The 17,577-nt window shown below is 38.7% G+C and overlaps 1 protein-coding gene across 3 annotated transcripts in view; it reads right to left on the reverse strand.

The window, feature by feature from the left end:
• The window catches only part of MAP3K20 (mitogen-activated protein kinase kinase kinase 20), an 89,870-nt gene that overhangs the window by 46,642 nt on the left and 25,651 nt on the right, over positions 1–17,577 (reverse strand). For all 3 annotated transcript variants that reach the window (XM_068138558.1, XM_068138559.1, XM_068138560.1), the window contains 6 exons: positions 12,756–12,843; positions 8,564–8,665; positions 7,731–7,796; positions 6,804–6,832; positions 6,547–6,684; positions 632–718 (listed from right to left, as the gene is read on the reverse strand). In XM_068138558.1, coding sequence (XP_067994659.1) covers positions 632–718; positions 6,547–6,684; positions 6,804–6,832; positions 7,731–7,796; positions 8,564–8,665; positions 12,756–12,843 — 510 coding nt within the window. The remainder of the gene's footprint in view (positions 1–631; positions 719–6,546; positions 6,685–6,803; positions 6,833–7,730; positions 7,797–8,563; positions 8,666–12,755; positions 12,844–17,577) is intronic.

Here is a 17,577-nt window from a genome sequence, read left to right on the forward strand (position 1 = left end):
ACACCACTGAAGTGCTTTTGAAATGGAAAGACTCTGCATGAGGAGGCTTGCAGCTATGCCACAGCCTTGCCGATACCAGTGAGGAGCTCATCTTCAATGTAGTGTTGAACGTAGGTGGCAAAACTGTAATTTCTCTCTTTTTTTAAAACTATTTTTTCTTCTTTTATTTTTGAAATTTTCATCTAAGCGGCAGTTTCTTGTACTATAGTGACTCCTGCTGGGAGAGTTAAGTTGAAGTAGCTGAAGGTCTCTTACAGATATATCAACTCCCGGCCAGTAAAAAGATGTCCTAAACGCAGGAGATGGAGTTAAACTGTTCCCCTACCTTGGACGCAATGGCTTCTTTCATCACTAAGAACAAACCCCTAGGTTTTACAATTGAGACTGAGAAACTAGTACAGTACTTGTACAATTTTTGATCTACAGCATCACGACGTGAAGCTGCAACAATTAGATGTAAAGGGTCCATTCATGAGGAATAACATCACTTTGACCCTTTGTGTTAGCTCCTACTGCTAATCTTTCCATACGCGTGAACTTACTTTCAATTTGAAGAAGATGAAAAAGTCTTTTGCAAAACCCCAATACTGTTTTCTGATCTATGTACCTGAATGTAGAAACGTAGTCTTACCTCGTTTTTTTCCACTACAAGCCAAGCGACTTGTAATCCTTCCAAGCCTTTAAAGGGGACCTCCCTTGTTAGCATCTCCCAGAGAACCTGGAACAGAAAAAAAGAAAAGAATTTTTATTTCTGTACTTTGTATTTTAAATACATTATTAAACCTTGATACAGCACTATTCTGTATCCAATTATCAGGCAACCAGTTTCCATTTGCAGGAACTTGGACCAGTGTTTGTGTGCAAGATCCTCTCGCTAAATTAATTTGAACGTTTCTGCTTTTTCCTCTACAGAAAACCCAGATGAAAAACTGGATTGTGTGGGGTCCAATGTCTGCAATTTTCTGAGAGTCATAGAAAATGCTTTTTACTTTCTTAATACACTACGTAGCTCACATTTAGCACTTGAGACTTGGGAAGACAATGAACTCCTCCTCTGCTTCTCAGTCCCAACTAGACATACCTTTACTTTGTAGACATTTTGCATTTAAAAATATTTCTATACGATTGCATATACTGTTTCCCAGTAGCCAAGATACGAGCCAAAAGGTATCTTACTCATATGAAAATGTTAAATAGAATTTTGCAAGCAAAACTGTACTTGCTTATCTCCAAGTATGTGATTATATTAAACAGTATACAACATATGGAAAATTACTCTGTTGTTCTCAATCTCTTACAGTCGCACTTTCAGACATTAAAAGATCTCCTGATCTCACGTGCTCTTAGCATTTTGGTAACACAGTACCCCAGAATCTAAGCTACTCTAGAAAAAGAGTTTGGCATCACCGAAAAGGCTTCAAGTCAGTGAATCCAACTTGTTTTTCTGCCATTGGGACTACATATTGGAGTTTAACCAAATTGACAGGCACTTTGTACCTTCACCTGTGAACATTTATTTTTTGTAATTGGCACCTGCTATACATATCCTGTTACAAATATCCACATACAAACTTTTTCTGCTGTTCATATACCAACAAAGTCGTATCATTTATATAGGATCTGATCTAATGCGTTAAGATCTTTAGACAAGTCTCTAGACCCTCACTATTTTGGTTAGTACCCAGCTTACTCCAGCTACACCATTTTGAATGGATTTTGGCCAGCTATCAAGGTAATTAGAAGGAAAATGCAAGAATACTGGCAGATGCTTCTCAAGCAGAAAAAAATGCAGCAGAGTTGGACCTTTAATCAAGGTCCTTTAATCAATAGACCTATTTAAATAAATCTGCCTGAGTCAGAAGACTGATTAGTAAAGGTAAGGGTATCTTGGAAAAGTAAAGTAAAAGGGCAGTTTCCCCTCACATAAGAAATATATGGGGAAAGCTATCTTAAGAGGTATTTAGCTCTCCTGTTTGCCTGAATTAATTCCTTTGGTGGGAGTGGGGGGGGAAACAACCAACAAAACAGGCACCTCAATTTGTAATTCTAATTATCATCTCTCTACTGGTAGTGAAGGACATTTAACTAGGAGAGAAGGAAAAATTTAGCAGTGCTATATACTTCAGACAAAATGATCAGTGTACAAAACACTCAGACTCTGGACCAAATCAAACATGCAGTTGAGCAGCCTTGCTCAACCACCTCATCTGTATGACTGTACTAGGAAACCAGAGGGAAGAAACTCAAGTTTGCACATCAGATAGAAGAGCATCTAAATACATCTGCCAAGTAAAGAACATTATGAAACATGTAAAATGTATCCAAGAGCCTTGAGCAGGAAAATTATACTGCTCTGCTACCTTTCTTTCAGAAGACCGTAAATTGTAAGTATGGTCTTGTTTCATTCATGCACATAAGTCTGTGCAGAACATTTTCCACTGAGTTCCTATCATGATGCTTTTAGTATTTATTTCCACTGTCTGTAGAGATCACTGCCTTCCTAAACCAACAGTGCTACCTTAAAACACTTAAAGACTGCACATAGTTCAAGATAAAAACAGCAATCTGACACAATATGAAGAATTTTTCTTAATGTCTTATTTTCACTAATAGTAAAAGAAGTAGAAGATATTATAGTGTTGTGCCAGGAATCCTTGTATTTATTTACACAGTTTTGGAAAATGTTTAAACAATGCCATTTCATATTCAGGCCAATGGCGTTGACAAAGCCTCAACCTCATTTCATGACTTAGCTACCCTGAATCATCAGCTACAGTGACGCATTACCAGTCTTCTAAAAAGCAGCAAATAGGTATCCTCTACATTCCTCTTTGTCTCTTTCTGTCCCCAAGGTCATTCAGCAGCAGAAAAAAGCACATCAACCTGACCTACTCCAGCCTCTCTATTGTGAGAGACACTGTTCCTTTCCAGAACTGTCTCTCTCAAGCCCATGTCATATGCAATCATTCTATCTTCTATTTCTGTTGTAATTTAATCGAGACTGGCATGGTTCATTTCCCCTCCCATCTCTGATGGTGAGTATCACCTGCTTTCCCGATCACATCACATCTCTGTGATGGAGCAGCAGGGGCTTACTGAGAAATAGTCACACGAGACACAATGATGGAAAACAAAGCAAGTCCATTTAATGTAGTGGTTTGTAAGCTGTGCCCTCTGAGAACATTCAGCTCTTCTTTGCATACAAAGAAACAAAAGCAGAGCCAAATGCATGCATGTTAATCCTATACATGGTTTATAAGTACTTCAGAAAAATCTCATACACTTGCTTCTGTCAGAGCAGCTGTGCATTTCAATTCCTACCCTCTCAACTATGGGACAACAACAAAAAGGAAAAAAGAACCCAAAACAAACCTCCTGCATGTCCACCCTAGTGCAAAGCCAACAAAGATTCAAAGTGTCATACAGGATAGGGAATATCCAAATGAGTCATTTGAGAAAAACCAAACACTCTGAATATCTTCACAGAAAGAAATGTTTTTCCTTGGTAGAAAAGGTGATTCAGAGATGAGAGTAGGAATCACAATTAGCAGAAGTAAAGCATGAGCACTCTTGTACTGTCCTTAAGTCAGTCTTCTCTGCATTGATCCAAGTGGAAGTTAAACATCTCATAATTCTTTCCAGAAAGAGTAAGGGATAACCCCAGGAGCTGGCCAACATTCCCGCTATAAATAGCATCTGTTGTCATAGCTAAAGCACTGTACAAACTATTGCTAGGATCATAAGAGCAGCTACATTTAATGGCAGTCTCTCTGCTACCTATAGCAAATTAAGTTTTACTTTTTTGTTCTCATAATTGTTAAACTAATTCAGCTACACTGTATGAGCTTTCTATGATTAAAACCATTTATACTGATGCACACACACACACTGAACTACAGTGCAAACTATTTTGTAAGGATAACACATTCTAAGCATGTATCTTCATGATTTCAAAACAGCTTTAGAATGAATATTGTGTCATTCCACACACACTTCTGTATCTGGAAGAAGAGCAAGGATCCATTTTTGAGCAACACAAACAATGACATGCAAGTCAGTTTCTGAGTTGATCACTTGTAACACTTGTTATCTGTTGTTTAGAGTACAGATTTAGAAATGGATTAGAAAAGAGAATCACAGCATGGCAGAAGGAAAGTGCACGATCCATCTTTGTGTTGTAATAAATCTCTTGGAACGTTTAACTTTAGCATTTCATGGCAGTGTTACATATTATCCTGAAGAGAATATATAGACCTGTTTAACCATCCATGAAGAGTAGGACAAACCAATCTGAACATTAGCTATAAACACATAGGCATTTGTTCAGAAAGAGGAAAATTCATTTCAGCTGAGGGCCAGCTGAGACCTTTAAGGTTGCAGAAAGACTTTGACACTTCATGGAAAAAAAGTTCCTGGCAGAATATTTAAAATCACAGATTGGTTTGTAGAAAGAAAAGACAGTCAGGAAAAAAAAATGAAAAAGAAAAAGAAAAAGGCAGAAAAGAAAACCACAGGGAAGGCGACAAATATTGCAAATGGAATATCTATTCCTAGCGTCTTACTAGTTTACATTTGAAAGGATTCTGTTCTTTGTTAACAGGACTTTAACTGAAGAAAATCAGATTTGTCTCTCTTAACACAAAAGCTGCTGGCAAATGTTACACTTTGAAAAGGGATTCTTTAAAATTTGTTTTTACAGGTGATAATAATTTGAAGAGACAAAAATATCCTTTCTAAGATTTTTTGTTTTCAGTCTCCCAAGTAATTCTCTGTAAGTCTAACACTATAGGGAGATTTTAACTTTCAATATTATATTTGGACAACTTCTTACTGGTGTAACCCCATTATGTCAGCAATTTCATCAACGGAGAATTTGGGCCACTGCCATTCTTCATTTCTACTCCTGCATCTCCTCTAAAAACAAGGGTGTTCTGAGAATGGAGTTACAAAAAAGATTAATTCATTCCCAAGTGCTTATGAATTCATAAGCTTCCACCCACAATAAAAGACAATCTCAAAACCAATATATTAAAAAATGAGGGTCAAATATTATTAGGCATACTAAGGTGGCACTATAGATCCATAACCACATTAAAATATTCTAATAAAATTAAACTGTTTTCATCCAGAGAGTAGTTGAGTTTTGCCTCTAAGCACAGAGCTGTCAAAGGAGCTTTATTTTTTAGACAAGGAAAAATAAACTATGTGCAACATACTGTTCCCAAAGCTCTGGTAATACCTGACATGATAAAATATGACGTAATTTATTACCTTCTCCCAATTCTAGAATGTTACGGAAAGTCGATTTACACCAAGATGACTATGTGAGCAGTTTGAGCTATTAAGACCATGTTTGGAATTTCTCCTCTAATATTTTTGCTTTGTTTTGAAACTGGAATGTGATTGCTTCCAGTAACAGTTTACATTAACATTTACATTTGTTAGCTTGTGTTCTCTAATGCTTGTGACTTAGTTCAGTTAAGCAAGCAAGGATTTTAAATCTGCCAATGTAGGCTTTCCTCCCCCACCCCCTTTGCAAACCTTTGGCTTTTCATTTGTAAGCGATGCCACATGATCTCTCTGTTATCTTCCACTGAGACATCAGTTTAGCTATGTATGGCCATAAATGCTAGCTTAAAATCACACTGACTCCCTCACATATATATCCTCCCAGCTCAAACAGAAAGAGGCAGTACTTGACAGATATTGAAAGAATTTGTCATTCTGCCACTCACCATTGAATACAACAGCAAAAATGGTTAATACACATGTATGCATGGAAACTACAACTCCACTTCCTTTCCTTTTTCCTCCAAAGTATTTATTACTATTCTCTGTCACAGAACAGCTATGAGACTAGACACACAATCGGTCTGACCAGTAAGGCTTTTTCTAACCTATTTTGTATTGCACAGCAAAACCAAGTTAGAGTTTAACTGTGGACAGAGTGAAGTAATTCACATTACTGTACCCACAAACCTGACATTCTGATGAACTATAACTGATTGTTTCCTCTTCAGAAAAATGGCAAAGCCATACCTCCTCCAGAAGAGGTACAGTCTCTGTTCTCACAACAAATGATAGAAGGGCCTTTTAAACAATTAAGCATGGAGAAGTAGTATACTTTTTAATATCAAATCAGTGACAGTTCATTTAATGGAAAGTGGAATGCTAATCAGTTAATCTTTACACAACCTTAGCAACACAACCTTTTCCTCTTCTTTCCACTAAAACACACAAGTAGAGGTTCATGACAAAGATCATTCAGTGGCTCCAGCAAGCCTTTGGATGTATGCTGAATACTTGTGGCAAAGCATGCACTTCCTAAACTGGCATGCTGCTAATCTAATCTGACAAAGGTCTTACTAAACATGCAAGACACTATCTTTCTCTCTATCTTCCTATGATTGGCAAGCACATAATTATAAATTATGGGTCAGACATGAAAAAGTGGGATGTCGTTTGTTGCCCTTGTTGAGAATTTTTATTCCTGCATCACACAAATTCTGTCATACTACTACACACAGGGAGACGAGAGGAACTCACCACTCCATATGAGTACGTATCACATGTTTCAGACACTGGGAGACTTTGGATAACTTCGGGGGCCATCCACGGAAATGTGCCCACTAATGACATGTGTGTTGTATGGGAGTGGAACCTTGAGGCACCAAAATCACAGATCTGGGGAAAAAACAACAAATAACAAAGCCCCAGATATTAGAGTATCAACCTCATTCATTAGGTGTCAAAACATCAAAGTCAAGTAGCAACATGACTAAAAAGAATTAAAGTACTCATACCTTTAACACACCATCAGCAGCTATAACAACTGCGAATGAAAAAAAAAACCAAAAAGGTTACAATAATGCTTTTTAAAATAAACACAAAACATTTTCACAGCAAAAAAATGCGGTAAGCCAGCACCTGAACATGCACAACTGTCTTGGTTTCCTGGAGAAGCTTTAGAAAACATCTGTTGAGTATCTGCAAGTCTCTGAATAAATGTCAGAGCTTCCAGGCCTTACTGAGTTCTAAGAGAGCAAAATAACTATAGCTAAAATAAATTAAGAGTCCATTCTTCTCGATGTAGTTAGCCTTAACAAGAAGCACTCTGAAAGATTCATCAACAAAAGGAAAAAAAACTTACAACTGAGGTGAGATTGAGATTTTTCTTGAGTATTATCTCCCTGTGTCCATAATTAAAATCTGTGACCCTTCTATCCCACTGCTAGTAGCCAAACTTTCAGCTAAAAGGCAATGTTCAGGAAATTTCATAAATGCTCATTAAGTACAGACTAACTAGTGCAGCTCCACACTGAGTGCATCAATATCTGTCAGAACCCAAACAGTAAAGACAAGATTTTTCAGATAAGAAACAATGGGCCTTATCCGGTCTACTGTGCCTAGTGTCTACCAGCCTTTTCTGGTACTCAGCCTTTCTACATTGGAAAAGAGTTAAGCTTATAAGATGGGTACTATCATGGTCAGGAAGACAAAACATGAAAGAGCCCTTCACTGTGCTGTAAATGATGTCAGGGACCATAATAAAGCTGACAGGCTCAGGATGGAGAGGAGGGAACATGCTCTTCTCTGTGCATCAACAAGTGCAGCCTGATGACAGCCAAGGCATTAGTTAGTTCTGCATGCTCACAAAGCTCAAGTACAGATTTAAACATCGCATTGACAGGTAACAGCAAAACCAGAATGTTTCAGTTTTGCTACTTTACCATTCCTGGACTTCAGATCTCTGTGGATTACTTTGACTGGAGCTTCCATGTGTAAGTAATGCATTCCTGCACAAAACAAGAGAACAATCTAGTTAGGCAGGCTGAGCATGGCCATCATGTGTCAACAGTCATGTTTTTTGGTTCCCATTAATTGTACTCATTAGGAGTTGGCATACCTGTATGTCATACTGATAACACTGCAGGAGAAGCAAAGCTTCCCATAATCTACTTTGGGTAAAAGACACTAAGCAAAGCTCACATATCTCTCAGAGCATCTGTGTGGATATGTTAATGCTTTTTAATGTCATACTTAAGTTATTTTCTCTGAGGTTGTGTCTACACAGGGAAGCCAAGATATGAATTTACTGTTTGTTCATTAGTTTACACAAATTCTTGTGTGGTCACAAAGCACACAAAGGATGAAAGAGCTTGTTCTGCATTATTAAATGAAGAATTTCAGTATGTTTGCTGAGAATAAGCCCTTAAACATCGCAATTCAAATAAAATGTAAGGATAATTATGCACTTTACCTCATAATTACTCTACATCCGCAAAATTATCCTCTTGGGAGTTAGGGGCAAGCCAGAAGAAAAACTGGCTCACGGAAGCCTTTTTCACTCCAGAAATTATCTTAGATTCATAATAACCAAGGACATATTAAAAAAGCATAGTGATTGGTGCTTGTTTTTGTTATGTTTGGTTGTTTGGGGGTTTTCTACAATATGAATAAGGAAGTACAGGAAGGCTTTCCTGACTTCATAGGGAAAGCATCTCCAGCTGTACACTTCACTGCTGTCTGTGTAGGACAGTAATGCACTGCTCATCATGCTTACCTTTAGCTATGTCAGTTGCCCACGTCATGATATGATCCATATCCATCTCTTCACTTTTGTTACTATTAATGTAATCAAACAGTGACCCAGCAGAAGCATACTCTGTTAAAAAAACAGCAAACTCATATGACATTTGAAAATATTGCAGCTAAACTGAAAGATCATTGAAACTCATCCCAGTTCCAGAAAGTAGTCAGCCTCTAGCTTAATGACAAAGAATCTGGGTTAAGCAGCTACTATTAGTAGTGCTGCAGCAGGAGAGTGGTAGCATGTTGATTATCCCAACATAGACATAATCTACTGCTAAGGGGGAAAAAAACCAAACAAAAGTAAAACCATTGTATCAATAACAGATATCAAATATCAGTAACAGTCAATAAAATCAAAAGGCATTTGGAAAGCCTGACATCAAGAAAGCTCAGACAAAGCAGTTCAAATTTCAGTTCTGCATGTTTCTTGTTCAAGATCCACAAATGTTTTCCTTAACTTCTCTCAACTACATGTACAGAAACCCACAGCAGGGTTATGTTAGTACAAACCAAAGATTTTTTTTTTGGCCCATTGCTGTTTGCAAGCATGGCAGCTGGAATTCAGTCCAACAGTCAGAGCTCACAGGACTGAGAACTGGAATAACAAGCTAGTTACACCTACACACATTTAGATGTAAAACCACAGATAATTGAAACCTCCATAATGCTACTTTTATGTAACTTGAAATTCTCCCATATTTGGAAGAATACATCTTTCCCTAACAGTGATTTTGCTGCTCCTGATCAGAAGAGCAGTTAACTAATGAGTTTGGTGGTATCAGATCCTTCTTACTGTTTCAAAAGACAGAGGATAATCCCACTGGCAAGTAGTACTGCACATAAATGCTGCCCCATTAAAAAAAAAATTACAAAAAAAATAACAGATCAAATAATTTGTTCATGAAAAAGCTGTAAGAATGAAACTAGAGGTCTATCCCTGCAGTAAGAAGGCCAGATTTCTATACATTGCAGGTCACGTTCAGCCATTTAAAAGCTCCTTTGCTGAGTATTTATTAAATAGGTTTTATGGTTATTTACTATTCATTTATGTTTCACTGAAAATACAAGGTTCATGAGTCGAAGCAGTCAATACATTTTCTTTCATCTGGTTGTCAGGACAGAGTGGGCACATGGCACTCAGTGCAGCCAAAGTAACACTAAGACCAAGGAAATTCAAGGAGCAACTTCAAGCCTTTTTGTGGTTTGTGGAAACCTACTTTAAAAGACACCCCAGATCTTCATACTTAAGGTCGCAAACCCAGCAGATACATATTTAATTTCAGCTATTTCAAAGAAGCCACAAAATCACACCCTCTAAGGCAACATCAAATATATCCAAATTGCTGCTACTTGCAATGTTAATCAATGGACGGTAGATGATAGGCTAAATGCATTAAAAAACTCCACCAAACATTGCTCATCATCGAGGAAATCAAAAACACTAGGAGACTAATGCATGGGGAAGGAAACTCTGGGACAACACTGAATCGCCAGCTTGGAACATAATAGGCCATATGAAAAGATTCCAGCACTAAGGGAAAGGAAATGGGGAGAAAGCCACGCTCAGTCAAGTTAGTTTTGGATCATTACTGCAGGATCTCCTGTTGAAAGGAGCCTTTGCAGGAGACAGAAATATTGCTTCTGATGTCACTGAAAGAGGAGTAAGCTGCTGAGCTGCACATTTCCTCATTAAAACATAAGCTTTTTTTACCCATGATGTCATCATCTGTCTTATAAATGGATTCTTCAGGAATAGGTTGTCTGCACACTTTGCATGCCTTTACAATGCACAATTTGATCCACCAGGGTCAGGGACAACTCAGTATTCAAGCCTGTTGCCACTCTGTATGAACAGAGGCAAGCAAACTTCAATCTACAAAGCTGGATCCTTTAGTATTTCTTCTGCTTATTTATTGTGCCACAGGTTTTTACTTGGAACTTACAGATTTGGAAATCATATTGTGAGGATAATTTTCTGTCAAAAATGGGAGAGAGATTTGCTTTAGAAAGAAAAGCTCTAAATGCCTGACTGGACCCACACTGTGATGGCCTATGGAATACATCCTACATTTCTGTGCAGATCAGGTGGCAGAAGTTCTGAAAACCTTTTGGGAAGAGGCAACTGTAGTCAAAAAAACCCAACAGATATGAAAGATCTGCATGGAGATGACTGTTGAAAAAGATAGCCAGTGGTATCTAGAGTGATGTGATCCATGTTAGAAGCTTGCCAAGTGGGATGATGAGTTCTAGCATTTACATCTCAGCAGGGAAATGTGTTTCCACTGCAGATGTAGCCCTCCTTGGAGAACCCTTTGACAATCCCACATAAGACTTTATGTGCAGCTAACACTTGGTACATGCCAATGTTTGGTTGAATACCCTCATCTCCATCACTCTGAAGAAACGGTTTCTCAGGATTTCTTCTTCTTTGGGATTTTCCCTCATAAGAAATGGATCTTTGACTAAAGACTAAGTATGCAACACTGAAGGCCATCCAGAAAGTGAAAATCTTTCTGAAAGGTATTTCAAATGCAATTAACAGTAGCCATTCTCTCATTTGAAAATGGTATGGGGAAATGGAGCCTTGCTTCCTTTCCAACCCATGGGACTCCAGTCTCCTTAGAAGCTGCAAGGACAACCAACACAGCTTTTTAGAAAAAGCTTTATTTTCTTTAGCCAAGATGGAATCAGAGCTCCTTGAGTAACACACTAGTTGGACTACACAGCATAGTCTCTTTCTCACACATGGTTAAAGAATCCTCATTCCAATGACTACTTCAGCTGGTGTCTGTCCTGTGACTGGCAAGCAGGTTAAATGTCCTCTGAGCACTGACCCTTCGTGAGATGAAACTGAGGGCTTTCTGATCCAGACATCATTACTGAGTTCCTGATTGTGCATCTCCTTTGTTACCCTGCTTGCTGGCTCACATTTATTACACTTACATTATAAATTACAGTAAAATTACATAACTTGATTTATTAGTTTTCTCTTATTTTTATTGCTTCAAGATGGTATTCAAGTTCCTATCTATATTGCTGTCACCAATGGATGCCCTTAAATGGTGTAGACTACGGTCATCCCCACACGCCTCTGGAGTACTGACTGCAGCACCATAACCTCCAGTAGGCTGATACTCCTGCAAGTAAAGCTCCCCAGACTCTGAACAGTGCTGTACCTCAGCAGTGCTCCCACCACATTACACTGCCATCTGCTGTGACATTAGGATGTCTAAGAGACAGGTAGAAATAACAGATTTTTTTTCACAAGTTTGTCCACCATCTGAGAATTAATAAAAACTTCATGGCAGTGTTTCACATTGGTATTAGACTGTGCTACATGCAAAGACCATTCTTTGCATCAAAACCTTTGAAGTGTTATAGCATGCCAAAACATGCCTCCTAATGCAAACTTCCATGGTTTTTACCTCTCCAAACACTGGTCTTTGCTTTGGGTTTATTTTCTATTACTACCTTACCTAGTTTCTCCAATATAGGAATGGGAGAAATTACATTATCTGTAATGTAATTTTATATCCAGACCGAATCCAATGATAAGAGAAAAAAGCTTACAGCAATGGTAAAGAAAACAAACCGCACCAAAACAAAGCCGCAAAACCCAACCTCTGCACAATTCTAGGAATGCTGGAACAAATGAAAACTAGTTTCCTGAGAATAAAAGAAGTTGTCTTAGGATGTTTAATGACTCTATTTCAAGCTCCTCCCACAGCTGGGAAGTTCCCAGTGCAGATTCTCCTGTTTTCAGTAGAGGCAGAATTTATGGTACTGTTCTCTTCTGAGCAGACCTTCCCTTTTCACAGAACTTGCCAGAACTTCCTATCATGAAAACCCCTACTTGTGTCAACAGATCAGTTAAAATGGAAAAGCAATTCAGAGAATAGGGTAAGAGAACACAGTGAAAGCTTCTACACAGAGTCTGTGCCCTAAGAATGCCCCAGGCTCCAACTGCCTCTGTGCTGCTACCATGCTCCCAGCCTAGTTGCCACCTCCAGCACTCCAATTTACACTGAGGCAGGTGGTGCCAAGCACTCTAACATTCAAAGCTGGACAGAACAATTACCAAAACACTGACACTGGATAAAGGTAATACCTTGTAACATTGGAGTTTTACAGAATCAAAACAGAGGTCATTCAAAAATCCTTACCTGTAACTATGCCATAATTTGGCGGTTCAATGACAGCTCCATAGAACTGGATGATGTTTTTGTGACTGAGCACACTAAGTATTTCTGCCTGTTGAAAACAAACAAGCAGAGAAGTTAGACAATTAACAATGAACAAGTTAGACAACTAAGAATGAGGCATTTACTATGGTGGCTTATTTTATACCCAAGCTGGTATAAAATGCTTGGCATTTGAAAGCCTCCTATGAGAGTTTGGCAGATGAATACTTTGTATGTTCAAGGAAGAAACCCTAAAAATTTTCAAACTATTCTTTCATGGCCAAGGCACAGATGTAAAAGCTAAGCCGATGGAAAAACTGAAGGCCTTGGAAAACTTTATTCAAAGAAAGACCTGGAATTTTTGGCCGAGTTGCAGCAGTCCTATCCAGATTTCTTGTTTATGCACAAAGTACTTTGGGTTCAGCAAGCCCAGTGCTGCAGGCTGTCAGAGCACGCCATGCACACACAGCTCCATCCAATGTTTACTGAAAATGTGGAGTTCCCAGGCATGCGCTGTGGTGTCTGTTTGAACGCACACAGCAAGCGTGCTTGAGACTGACAAATCACCAGCAGTGCAGTTGAAACTGCTCCTCAAAGCAGACTGCAGATGTTTGAAAATTCTGGGTAAATACTCAAAACCTTCAAATTCCACTTGAACAATGCTTCTAGGGTTGAGAAAGAGACTGCAAGAGGATTAGCATGTATCCACAAAAGTTAAGACATAGTCCTTGTGGGTTTTGACAGGAAAGGTCAGATATCTCTTTCAAGGTCTCTCAACAGTTTCATATCTGTAGTATAGTAAATAAATACTCAAAAGATTTAAGATGTCTTTTACGCATATTTATTATGCAAATACAGATGGCATATTTTATATGCTATTTATATATATATATAAAAAATATGTTTCCCTACAGCAATGCACAACTTTAAGACTGTGAGACTGTGTTAACTCTATACCAGCCAAGAGTATCTAACAAGGACAAAATCATAATTAATTCCTCTGAACTTACCAAAAGTATTTGATCTGACAGATTTCTTTTTGGATCTATTGACTGGTTGTAGGAGTGTTGCTGTTTGCCTGCAGGTGTCTTCCCACATTTGCTTAAATAGTTGCCAATTAAATTATTTTGTAGCCTTGTGATTTCATAGAAAACAGGAGACAATAGCAGTGTTGACACAGAAAGCAGTGGTATGTATAGACGTGGCAAAACGGCATTTGTTTGGCCTATGTTTTATAGCTGGTACATGACACGTGTGTAACCATGATTACAGATAAAGGTGTCAGGTGGCTCGATTTTTTGGTGTTGTTGCTTAAAGCCTTTTCTGAGTAACTTCAACACAGTTTCAAATGAAGACCTTTATCTTCAGTTGATGCACCAACATTTATACACATTTGATTAAAACTTTAACTATAGTTTTGAACTTAACCTGGGTTGCAGTAGTTCTTCATGCTGCCTAACCTGCTCAGCAAGGCAAAGAGTGTTACCCTGAAGTGAGTCATCTTTTTCATAATAGCAGAATATAAGCTACTTTCGGCAAAGCATCCAGCAGACTGTAAGTCCACAGAACAATTTAATTGGCAGCTATCTAAGCAAATATGGGAAGATGCACCTGTCGGTAAACAGCAACCCTCCTACAGATAGTCAAGGGACCTGAGAAGGGATCTGTCTGATCAGCAAGCAGTGTGTTGGCAGAAGGAGCTCTGCCCTCCAGCTGCAGTCCCATAGGCCTCCCAAGGCAGGGGTGTCTAGCACTGGCAGCACTGTCTGTTTCAGAAGCTGTATCTTCAAACTCCTTCAGTAGCCTGGAGGATGCAGATGACCACCTAGTCATTCAAAACCCCATCTCCGTGGGCTAGAATATGCACTACCCCTATACGTCAAAAAACTTTGGGATTATCTTTTTATCCTCTTTAGCAAATACTAAAGCAGGGAATATCCTCTAATTCCGAACAGCATTATTGCTGGATAACTCCTTGACTGCCTGCATGCATGTTAGAAATGAGATAGAAATACCATGCCACAAACATTAGAAAGGCTATTTAGACCATCTTTTCTTTAAGACCTTGGTCAGCAGGAGCACAATATAATTATCTTCTTGTGTAGTTCTTAAAAATCAATGTCTTTGACGCATTGTGCATACCACCTGCTGATGTTTACAATATATGTGCCTCAACAGGCCAATAGAATTAAATGGACCTATTTCATCTTTAATTTTTCCCATGGTACAATATATTAAGGTCCTGGCTCTTTTGTTCTTTTTGGAGAACATTTGAAAATGCCACATGATGAACATATCCAAGTGCCATAGCTCCCTATGCTACTGCAGCAATATGCAGAACCCAGTGACTATCCTCCATCTCACACAAGATGCTGCTGGATCAGGTAAAAGCCCACCAGAATCACTGGACAACAGGAAAGGCTGCACAGCAGCCACACCACCAGCAAAGTCCAGGCCTACCAATCACCCAGTGCTCCCATGAAATGAACAATAAGCAAGCTAGGATCATTGGGCCAAGAGGACTAGTCCTTCACTGCCACAGACATACTCACATACAGTGCTTTTATTATGTGGAGATTCAAAAATAATTACTAAGATTATTTTATTTACAATATATTACACAATAAAATCACATTCCAGGAGTATGAAGACATTCTGCATCAATCACGGCTAACACCATCACCTTCACATTGATGTTCATAATCTAATTTGGTATTTAGCAGACACCAAAGCAATCCACCAGGTAAGAACAAGAAAAGGCACCTACTAATTGCTCGCAGATATCCCAAATTAAGAATCATGAAGGAGAAAAATTGCTAACTCTTTCTAAGGACTATTACTTCTGAAAGGAATCCTTTCTAAACACTTTTAATCACTCTGCTGTTGTTAGCACTAGCAATTCTAGACTATTCCTTTCATGTTTTGCTCTTTTCAGTTGCTATAGATCAGCTGTGAACTCTATTAGCCAATTTAAAGACACTTATTCCTTACAGTGAGAACCAGATGCAAGTCAATCCAGATCTTTGAAGCTTTTGTACTTTTTTTTTGACAAGAAGGTGCCATATTTCAATGAAAGACTGTCTTTCAGATAGCAAATTACAAACGAGTGGTTAAAGACCAGTATTTCAAAGGTTTTTTACACACTTACAAGAATATTTAGAATCATCTTTAGGCATCAAACTCATACTTAAATGCAGAATGTCTAAATGTTTGGAAGAAAATTCTGACATGCGCCTGTCTGCCTAAAAGCCACTGAAAAACCCAGCCCCCACTGGCTTGGGCAGGACACAGTTCCTTTGGTAAAGCTAATGTCTATCTTATGGAATTTAAATAAGCATCAGTTTTCTTCCTAAAGCCATGGTTATGGTAAGTAACAAGTCTTCAGCTATTCCAATATATTTTGTGTGTGTGAAAGACAGGTTTAGTTTGTTTTGTTTTTAAAAGCTGGATGAAAGCAGAACTAGAATGTGTTGTTTAGCTGAAAGAATGGCACACTTCAAACACATAAACACAAACTCCATGCTGTGGAGTCAGATTCACAAGGTGAAGTTAAATATTATTGTTACTCCTATGATAAATGTAGTCACAGCCTAGTACTAGTTTAACATCTAACCATGCTAAACCATTCACTCTGTGCTTTAACCACAGGTATGGGTGAAATTACATCATTCTCGTAAGTCCTGCTGAATGGAATTGCAGACTAGATGTCATTTCTTAAAAGTAAAAGGATTCACAAGTCTAAACAAACCTAAGCCACTGTTTACATCATTCAACCACTACCATGAAATCCAAGGTCTGAGCAAGATACACGAAAAACATTTTGTCACTTACTGCCTTGTGGTGTTACCTGTAAATCAAACCCAATTCGTAAAAGAACTACAGTAAAAGACTTAGGAACTCAGGTGATCCCTCAGTATACAAACTAATTGTGTCCTATGAACCATGCTATGGATCACAGTGCTTAAAGTCTAATTTATTTCTATGTCTGTTTAATCTCTGCCTATTGACATGTGAAAATGTCAATTACATCATCTAGGACTGACAGCCCTACAGCTGCCTCCAGACCTGCTAGTACTGCTCTTAATACTCTAATACAACAACTATGTATGAATACTCATATCCTCAGTATCTGCAGCAGGTGAAGATTGGGTCCTCCTTTAGGCCTTGTCTGTGTTCAGCAACTATGGAACAGAAGCCACTAACATAGATTTCGCTTGTATCCAGCAGCATATGAGGGGATATAGTAAGATACCTGGACAGTGTGGTCTTGTTTGGAACAGCACAAACCTCAGTTCACTGGGATTACAAGTCCTAGACAGCATTTGCTCCATCCAGTGGCAGTGCAGCAAGAACAGCAAACACAGCTTAGCTCTGATGAGATCTTCAAGGTCAGCACGGACTGCAGATGTGGGCAATAGCCACCTGATGCTGAGCTGGCATTACTCAGGAATGCAGACAAGGCAGTATCATCAGATCTTTAATTGCAGCCACAAAGGCAGTAAGGATGTGGACAGCAGCACTTTGCGTACAGCTGTGTTGCTGCCTACCAGCTACTGATACTAGCCGCAGCTGCTCTTGTTAGAGCTCCCTATCCCGAGGCGGCTAAAGTTAGCAAAGACCACACGACTCAGCATATTTTAGTTACTCTAGTCCTCCCTTGAAATATGTTAGAAAGTTGTTACACTCACACTTGGTGTCAAGAGAAGTGATCAAGGGTTCGGGTTAGCAGCCTATTCCAGCAGCACAGCTGGATCTGCAAAAGAACATCTGTCCAGAGAGTTTTTTTCAGTATCAAAATACTTTT

The sequence above is a fragment of the Melanerpes formicivorus genome, unplaced genomic scaffold (genome assembly GCF_026170545.1).
Source record: "Melanerpes formicivorus ecotype bairdi unplaced genomic scaffold, bMelFor1.0.p_v2 SCAF_5, whole genome shotgun sequence".
In the NCBI taxonomy this organism is placed as follows: Eukaryota; Metazoa; Chordata; class Aves; order Piciformes; family Picidae; genus Melanerpes; species Melanerpes formicivorus.